The 10187-nt window shown below is 42.3% G+C and overlaps 1 protein-coding gene across 3 annotated transcripts in view; it reads right to left on the bottom strand.

Annotated features, from left to right (window-relative positions):
- Nucleotides 1-9937, bottom strand: part of LOC111250119 (uncharacterized) — a 24696-nt gene extending 14759 nt beyond the window's left edge. For all 3 annotated transcript variants that reach the window (XR_015326096.1, XR_015326095.1, XM_086986658.1), the window contains exon 1: nt 7648-9937. Coding sequence is in view for 1 of the 3 variants with exons in the window: in XM_086986658.1 (XP_086842784.1) it covers nt 7648-7770 (123 nt within the window). In the remaining 2 variants the exon portion in view is untranslated. The remainder of the gene's footprint in view (nt 1-7647) is intronic.
- Between the last annotated feature and the right edge of the window lie 250 nt (nt 9938-10187).

The following is a 10187-nucleotide window of genomic DNA, read 5'->3' as shown; positions in this document are numbered from 1 at the left end:
ATATGCAATATCGCTAGACGCCCGACAGTGATAGTTCCTAAACGGAGATCCGTATTGTAATGTTGATCGAAAGTCCTCAAAGTTGGTTAACTATGGACTATGACTGTAAATGAAAATATAGCAACGGTATAAGATAGCAGGAATTGTTCCGAAATGAAAACTGCACCTCTCTGATGTTGTAGACATTCTACGTTATTCTACAGTTGCAGTTATCTCTCGCGCAACTGGGTTTCGCGCGTATTCCAATGGCATACTGCCTTTACCGACAGTTACCACATAGGGTTTCATTATCGACGTAACCTCATAGAGCCTGCATCCCTATAATGAGTTATCTGAAAGAGCACCAAGCGTTCGGTATATGGATCTATTTGCACTAGACGAATCGTCAATGATGACAATGATGCTAAATTTGAATTGGCCTGGCTAGCCGATTCGGGTTGATGTCTTTTTGCGTCATTTGTGCACTCGTGTACGATCACATGGGACCTTTGTACCCGTTTCTTGTAGAGCGGGAACATCAATTAGATAGGCAGAACGGGCAATGCGTATTTTACAGACTTAGCCCACTTTCGAAGCCTTGAAGACTGTTAACTGTCTATGTTGCTGTGCCTTACGCCCCCTGCAATGATAATCCCCACAACCGTGTAGGCAAGCACGAAAGACGTAGTAGAAATAATGGATGTTAATGGCTGAAATGTAATTGTTACCATAACAATAATTTACTGTGCATTGACCAGAAAGAGAAATTGCACCACAGAACCGGCCAGCGCATTGAAATGTCTATGACAATGCTCGTAGCTATTATCATAATGTAGCTATTCAGCGACGACATTGATGACGCCGTGACGCTATTCTGCTAAACGCCGTCGATGCGGATAAGGATCAGACGTTTTCGACGTTGTCTCGTAGAAATAATGTTCTCAGTTCTACACTCCGGTACAGCCGCTAAACACTGCCTCAGACGGCTGGATCCGAAAGACAGAAGGTTTGGCGAGCAAATTACTTACTCACTGCGCCGTCGTGGTGTTCTTGGTTGTTCGCAGGAAATTGTTGTGACGATGAAGGGGAGAGAATCCCGTCTAGGTGCGCATATCACAAAGCGTATAAAATGGACGACTTTTAGACTTAGTGAAGAAGCTCGCCGCCAGTTATCTTCCACGATCGGGCTATAACAAATAGCTTAATGTGGTGTTCTATTTTGAACCCCTAGCCACTATTGTGTTATCATCTGAATCTTATATTTGATCATCTCTCAATCTATCTTTCAACGGAAGTATTTTTCCTCAAGCTTAAATTCGTAGTGATTTTCATCCCTGTAAACAGATGATAAAGTATGCATAACTACTGTAACTTCAAACCAGTCTTACTGATCCAATGGCCGACAACGCCTGACCATCTTTGTCTGCACTCTAAACTCCGGTTTGATCAGCACTGCTGCCCTCTAGGAGACACGTTGGCGCTCGAATATATTCCCGATACCGCCGTCGCGTCCACGATGTTTCGGTCTAGTTTACAGCCGAAAATGTTTCTGCGAGTCATCTAAATACTGCCGTTGAAATTAGCGAATAGGGAAAATACTTGGCCATGTCATATAGGGACCATTGTATCAGCATTTAGTACAGCAGTTTCTATTGTGCGGAACGAAAGCAATTATTGAAGTTGTTTAGAACTAATGGGTCGTGGTCGACGCTACCAACTTCGAGACGACATTGGTAGCATGAGCGGATTCAAGTTGATGGCTCCGTAAGATACCGCACAATTTCAGCTCGCAGTCGCGCGGTGATCTAGACCCAGTTCCGACCAGTTTGTATCAGTCGGAATATAAAAGAAAGCGCTTACTTTGGGTAAGTCGTATGCATCTACGCAATCTCGTACCTCGCCACGTTTTTACAGCGCTACTTAAATACGTTTTAAATGATTAGCTAGCTAGCCTAAGTAGATAATTTCAATTGGACAAGATTAACTATCTACTTTTTTCTAATTTAAGTGCTCGATTTAAAAATGTTTGATGTCCTATGTCCGTACATTAAACATATGCTAATGTCATGGTTTTCGTCATTCTCAGTGACGGTATTTGATAGCGAAGACTAACTATAGTAACTGTCATTTCGGGCAACCAACAGGGATACTATATGAGATAGTCGAGATTGATATCTCTCGTCTTGTTCAGAAAATTATCTTGAGATAATTAGCTGTCTAACCTTATACTATAGAAAAATACATAAATTCAATTATGCGTTTTGCAGTATATATCCGTTAAGCGTAACAACCGCAATTGCAGGCGGCAGTGTTGATAAGTATCTGTATGTAACTAGCTATCAAGCATGTAAATGAATGTTCGCAAGGCTATTGATAGTTAGTTTGGTGCTCAGATACGCACTGAGAAATATTCTCGTTGATGCCTTTTATACGTGTAAACCGCACCTTGATCAGATGGTCAGACGTAGCAGCAATTTCAAGTCCCGCCGCCGCAATGAAGTAGCAGTGAAATGCCTCGAAATCATGGTTCATCATCGAATCGTGGTGGTAGGAAATCGCCCGTAAACGCACGGATCGTTTCGTACTGGAGAAAAAACCAGTCGTTTAGATAAATTTGGCCAAGCCAATAGCGCCACAAGTAAAGCTCGATGTATTTATCTAATTTCGATAGCTATATTTATAGTAGAACTTTATGTCCAGTGTCGCCGTTAGGCAGGTATTCCGTTAGACAGACGGCTGTGTCTCGGCACGAAACGAAGTCTTTCTATCTATGGTCGGGTTCGAACGTAGACCGCAACGTATTCCTGAGATTAGCCGGCAGGCAAACAATCTGAAGAATGAATTATAGCGGAATATCGCGAACGTTGATAAGCCAGTAGAGAAAAAAAAAGGTTGATATAAACGTAACACTGGCGTTATATAAAGACGATAACAGGCTATAGAAATATAGCAGTAGTAATAGAATAACAGAGAACAGAAGATCAACCCTAATGTTGTTTTGTTGTTCTGTTTCATTGCTAATCGAAAGGTGATGAAGGGAATAACTTATGTACTGTCATGTGGAAGCTGTTGGGCGTTTGGTCTCACCTCAGCTTTAGCGAATCGTAGCGTTTCTATTTACGAGACTTCAAATGAACTCCGAAACCTGTTCAGGTCTTGCGAGGAGACCTGTTGGCTTCAAACCCGAGAGGATTAACCTAAATTAGGCCAAGTAGAGCTTTGTATCGATTACACGTAACTTGCGAATGATGAGGTTCGAAAGACAACACTTCATTGAATAGAGTGGCGTAAAATGGAATTGTTGTTTGAGGTTTCGCACGCCGCTGTTAATATCTATCTATTCACCATAAACGAAATGTAATTCTGTTTCTATAGAACCTAAACGTTGATCATAGTTGCCACGGCTCATTTACTGAAAACTTTTCTTGTTTTTACGTTTGGTATTACTGTTTTGGCCAAACATTGCTCCAGGTAGCCGGATCCTATCAGAATGAAAAGAACCACGTGGGTTTCGAAATTGAATCATCTCAATGGGTAATTCTGAGTTTAGTGAGCAAGTACACTACAAGGTCGTGCTCGCGCTACTTCGTATGTCGCTACCGAATCGAACGGGCTGTTCCGTAGGAAAGCTTTGTCTGCCTTTCCTCTTGGCAGCTCTGATCCCCAATACGGATTCTTGTACCAACTGTTTGTCCTTCGACCACAGCATGGTTCAGCATATTAATCTATGGGTGCAAGCCTAAAAATAAGTGCCTTGAATTTAACGTCTCGTACGATCGTTAGCCGTCGCTTCGGACGCCTGATTTTCTTCAGCTAACCTCAATCCATAGGAGCTGTGGACTATCGACCAGAACGTATCCCTTTCTTCTTCGGCCGAAGAAGGATTTTACGCATTTGAATCGCATAGCTGAACCGACATCTATCAAAATGGTAGCTAGTAGCGATAGAGTAGAGCATTTGGGTCCTCTACGACACCATTAGTAGGTCGACTTTTTTTTACGAATATAATTTGTCCTGTTCTAGAGCGTAGATTTTCTCCCATCGTCTAATAATTTCAACAACACTATATATAAAACCCACTATGAATAAAAGATGTCCTTACTCCTATAATAACCTAGTTGTAATACTATGCCTAATATATTTCAATAACAGTTAACATTACGCGCTGATGTCGTCGTGATGGGTAAGTATGGGAAATCATATGGCGTTTAGATAATTTCGTACACATTAGCACTACCGATCACCGCAATTAGACTTGTATCCAGTGAAGCAAGCTGGATATCACTTATACTAATGGTAAATGGATCTGTATTTGTGTGAGGAAAATTGGATATTGAAAACAAATCTAGCTTGAAAAAATTGAGTGGGAACCCAGCTTAATAATAAAGATACAGCGAATCAAGCACGCATCTTGGACATGACTTTCAAGAGAGCACTGAATAAAGTCGGTGTGGGCAACCAGAACCTAGGTGCTTTCGGAGGAGGTCGTAATAACTGGACTTCGTAGAGTGTATTCTTGCAATTCTGATTAAAAGATGCTGCTCCATTAGGAAAACCATTGACTCACTTTTATATGTAGGAGCCGTAAGACCAAGTGGGTAAAATAAAGGTCTACCTTACCTACAAACGTTGTCACAACCTACTTGAAATATTAGCAGAAAACCTTGGTCTCGTTCTGCCAAAAGTAAATCGTACTCTATACACTCATTGCTTTCGGTATAAATCGTTCTAACAGGTTTGTCTTCTTGCTTGAACGAGCAGAGTCTGTTTCACAAGTATCGTCAGAATAAACGATTGAGCTTTGTGTTTAGATTCAAAATGTTTTTTTTTTTCTTTCTCATCATAGGAAACGACAGGGCGTAGGTTAATATACTTGCAAATAACATCGATTGTCTTTTTCCTTATCTAATCTTAGTCTAACAGACTTAACTACAGGTAAGTTGTGTGAGAAGCTGCAGAGAGGGAGCATACTTTATTTAGTACAATAGAACTTTTAGTTAATTGTATCTAGTGTATTCTTCAAAACTGCACCCGCCAAACTTATAGCAAATCTAAAGCCAGAGCTCGAGAATAATAAGGATTAAAGGAGTTATGTTGATTTACAGTAGGAAATTCCAGGATCATTAGGTTCATAATCTCTTTGGATAGGGTAGGTAATGCTCTAACTCGAGAAGGAAGAGCGATCATTTGAAATAGTCGCTTTGATGTGTTGTTAATCGTTAGTCGATCGTTCCTCAATTTCAATTTCTTAAGGAGTTTTCACCAAATACACTTGAAGAAAATAAGCCCTCATAAAGGTTTGAAAAAAAATTCCTTTCTAAAAAGCTCTGACGTTGACAGTGTCGGTTTTGTAGTAGTAGGGCTATTTTTGCCTCATTTGTCTACGAAACACAGGGACGTTTTTCGTCGTAATCAAAAAAAATGTCAGTGAACTTTTCTTAGGTTCGATTCTTTTATTATCAGCTGCTGTATAATTTTTAAGCGGCCCTTAATAGTGGTTCATCCATAAAATTTCAGACTCTAATCCGATAGTTGTTACTTCAAAACCAATAATTGAACATACTTAGAGTTACTATGTGACAAAACCTTGGCGTTTCATTTATCAGAATTAGTAACTTACACGTGTCGATGGTGATTTTTTCCTAACTTTTCTAGGTCGACTTGAGGGCGAATATTTTATTTACTTATTTTTATAATATCGAAATTTACTTAACGAGTGGAAACGGCCGCTATTATGGAAAAAATATATTTCTAACTCTGTATCCTTAGTTCAAAATAAGCAGATGATCCGTAACCAATAAAACCGAAAAAAATACTTCTTATAGACATCCCCTGCCTTAATTCCGTATATTTTGACAAGGTACGATTATACAGTCAGCGGTAGGGCTAAATTAGCTGTTAATGATTTTATGCACTGGCTAAGTCAGTCTGGAAATTGGAAGAATAGTACTTATTTTCGGAGAAAAACCTGTGATGCTTTGGAATTACCTACAGCCGAGCTACCTAGGTCAAAGCTCATCTTTCTTCTCATTCGACTCTTCTGAATTTCTAAGATTTTTCTAGCCATTATGAAGACAGATGATAGATGGTTTAAATACGGACATGTTTATTTTTTGTTCGAGAAGTGGGAGTAAGTGTAAGTGAGAGACCTTTGTTGAAAGCCACGTTTTACTTATACCAAATCGGCTGAGATTCAAAATATCTATTATGTGATTTCCAAATACGTGTTCATTAATAGTGCGATAAAATCAAGTAACCACCTCTGATATATCAATCGGAGTGATTTGCTATTTGAAGTGCTTGTGTCTTTAGTGTAGTCTTCCAAAAACAAGATAACTGTCGTGGTTATCCATGACTCTGCTTGAAAAAATATATAACGAAATAGATCTAGACATTGCCTTGCACCTACAATGTCGCCCATATAACCAGTTCCCACATCGTATCACCGTTTGCTGTCTACTACAGCGGCTCACAAGTGCCTCAAAGTTTCAAAGCTCACAACTTACTCAAAAATAACCCCAAAATAGTTTTCCCAAACCTCCTGGCCAACTATGGATAACTGAATTTATCGATAGCGCTTTTCTAGAAGTTAGATAGAAGACTTTCCTACAATTTGCTGTTAAATTCCAATGCATATTCGCTGCGTCTTTTCGTAAGCCCATTTAGTCAGAGTGTACATAAAAAAATCACTTACTCAGCTCGATAAAAAAATCCGTCTTCGCGATGGAGTAATGAGTGTTTGATAAATTTAAGGCTTCATCAGATGAGGTCTAAGTTCGAAACCCGATACAAACACACCATTAAGTTCGTATCAAATTTGTACTTCGGATTTGAGGAGCGGTACTGCCATTAAGCATTTCTTCGGTCGAGCGATTGGTTCTTCCTAGCGCAAAACAATGGCTTACAATTATCAAAGAGATATGTCTGAAATGTTTTCTACCCACCTAATGGTTTCCTGTTAAACTGAAGATTGGAAGAACTAAACGCACGACGGTGGGCTTTGTGTACCAGCCGCTAGATACCGTTTAAGACTAGATCGATCCAAATTTTGTAGGTTAAGCCGGGTCAAGACAAAATGCTCCAGACAAAAGAAAAAATGCTGTGTGCCGGGCTCCTCTCTTTGATACAAAACTTAATTGCTTATTTTTAAAGACCTCAAAAGTTTTTGCATATACGGTGACGTTAGCTAAGTCGAATTGTATAAGATGCTAAAGTATGGAATTTATCAGTGTTCAATATGTGTTTATAGATGACGAAGCAAAATCACAACACTAGCATTGATGTCCTTATAAAATCAACGTCCTGTCCTATGTTCCATTCTCCTGTCTCCTTAGGCAGTAAGCAAAAGGATAAATGCAGTTCGACTATAATTCTTAGAAGTAGCAGCGACATCCGCTATCGAACCTGCGTCACGCCTGCAATTTTGTCGGGTGTAAGCTCGTCACCGTTTTCTACATCAGCCAAGCGGATTTCAACTAACTCCATTTAAATCCTTCCTCCATATAAGCGAATTCCCTGTTGATCTTTTGGGCTCACCACTATATTCCAAAAAGCATTGACAAAACACCACCACATGTCCTTTCCCCTTAAAACCCCGTGAACACCCGCGCTTTGATGGCTCCACCACAGGACATGTTCTTATGGATACCATAATATATATGTAATTACCTGTTCAGCGCTGAGCCTTCCATTGGCCTGGGAGACAGCTGATGCTAACGAATTTCCCCCACAAATGCTACACCAGCTCCGTCCACAATCACACCCACTAACGCCTCCGTGACGTTCAACCATGGCGCCCAGGGGACTGGATCCACCGCCTCCGTTAGCACCCCCGCTGCCACCTATGTGGCTCGAAGCGTTTCCGGTGATTCCGGGAGGTGTTGGACTACCACCCGTACTGCCGCTGTGAACACCACCGCCTCCTGGAAGGGCGCTGTAATGTCCTAACGTGCCTAGCCCGCCCCCGAACTGGCGGAGGATCTCGTCCCGAAGTAACAGCCTGGCGTCGTATGGGGCCTTGACAGCCCGCGAGTCCTTAGAAATCCTACAGAGAACGCCACAGTTCCGAACGGCCCCGAAGTCCGGCAAGCCAACTCGATGAAAACAGGCGATTTCTTCGAGCCAAATCGACTAGTTGCTGAGGCTGGTGAGGATCGATTGAAGTCCGTAGTTGAAAAAATTATATTTACGGAAGGTTGCCTGGTTGCACAGTACACGAATATTTGTTGGGCTTAATGGGTCCTTTAAGCTAAATCAGAACGGACTGCACCAGTTGACCAAATTGATTAGCCAAAAAATTATCTGATTGATTCGATCGGCACGTTTCTCCCAAGCAATTTTCATAGGGTAGTGTTACGGGAAAGTTTACTCATTGCTCATATCAAAGGCTAGATAACGTTCTAGCGCGATTGTCTGTCTGTTACTCCTTGATGGTCGATTGCCGCTTTTGAAAGGATTATTAAATAGCACTTCTCTGTCAAATACTCATATATCATTTAAGTTAAAGAAGGAGACGGTGACGATTACTTGGACACGTTTGGAAAAACATTAGTGGTTAAACTATTCTTCTATTTTGCTCGATTTTTCCATAAATCGACTTGAGACTGGTTGGCAAACTTGAAAGCTATCAAGATCTCGTTTCAGATTAACACTTCGTAATGCATATACAGTTCGTTACGTACCATTAACACTTAATCACTCACGGCCATACGGTTGATCATCTACACAACACAAATTCCCAGTGGATGGACAGCTTGCTAACACTTTTACTTCAACCACCACGTCAAATATTGTTACCTTTAGGGTATTTGATATTGCGCGACGCTGTTTCAACGTAACTGGGGTCAAATTTTGAATTAAGGTGGAACTTGTTTCTCTGGGGTAGGTGCCAAGCATTCGACTATGTAGGTCGAACGACGGGTAAGGAGGAAGAAAAAGAACAAGCGGGTGTAAACACCGATATCAACGGCGAAATCGCTCGCCTATCACAGACGTGTAGCTGCTGTTAACGAGGAAGATTCTGCACCTGAACCATCAAATCTTCTTTCGATCAGCGACAATATCGCCATCCACTAGGAGCAATGAACTAATCAATCAATTACCACCTCCAGGATCATCGCTCCATTTAGCTCTGTTGAACCGTTTCACGTAATGCGACCTCATACACAACTGTTAGGTTCTCGGACTTCGCTGACAGCTTCAGCAATATTGAACCTAATGTATTCTGACGAGTGACGATCGCTGACGCCTGATGTGTTTCGACTCGGATCAACAGTTACCAGTCAATCAGCCACCCCCTTCTCACAAAGAAACTTTGAACACAAAATCAGATCGAACAGATCAAAAGCCGTAAAGTGCAAGCTTCTTTTTCTCGTGACAGTGGCGGCGGCGCCGGCAGCGGCTTGTGACGAGAAACAAATTGAATTTTGCCTCTGCTTGAATCATCCGTTTCGGCGCGAGAGAATGAGGTTCGCCCTCAGGAAGCAGGAGGCCCTGACGTTGGGGTTGTCGAAGTCGCTGTCATCAACGTCGTAGCCGACGTCGAGGTAATGGTTCCAGACGGTAGCAAGCGATACGTTACGGTGCGGTATGGTACAAGACTAACGCGTGGTAGTAGCGTTGGCCCAATGGGGCAACCGGCCCCGGGGCCAATCTGGGCCTCAGCTTTGGCTCGGAGTGCAGTAGCACTTAGCGCGCTGGGTACAGCTCGTTCCCACAATCGTAGAGGAGCAAGGAATGCTTGGCTGAGACGCAGAGAGTCTTGGCCGAACCGGCTAGTTCAGCATCACGAGCCTGCAAGCAGCTGCCTCTTTAGGTTGCGTTGCGCCTAGCCTCCTCCTAGCCTAGGCTAAAGCCGGCCGCTTGGTAGCTGGCTTAGACTGTAGCCTTGGCTAACGCCTAGATAGAGCCTAGATACGCACCGGGTTCGGAAGTTTGCCGCGTCACGAGGAACGCAGGATGTCAGCACCTCTTACCGTCACCCTCATCACAACTAACTCAATTACTCCTTAAACAGATTCTACTTTCCACACAAAAACCGGCCTCGATCAGGATGATCGCTCCGCCCCTGACGCATGCGCACTAGACTCGTCGAGTCTGCGCAGATCAGAATCGAGGGGAAAGGACGACGTCTCTATAGAGCATGCAGCAGTTCGTCCTACCCATCGGTTATGCCGGACAAAACGTTCACTCTTGGACCTTTAGCAGTG

This window comes from Varroa destructor, unplaced genomic scaffold (genome assembly GCF_002443255.2).
Source record: "Varroa destructor unplaced genomic scaffold, Vdes_3.0 BEIS01000004.1, whole genome shotgun sequence".
Lineage (NCBI taxonomy): Eukaryota > Metazoa > Arthropoda > Arachnida > Mesostigmata > Varroidae > Varroa > Varroa destructor.
The sequence above is the reverse complement of the archived record's forward strand: the minus strand, read 5'-3'. Positions and strand labels throughout refer to the sequence as shown.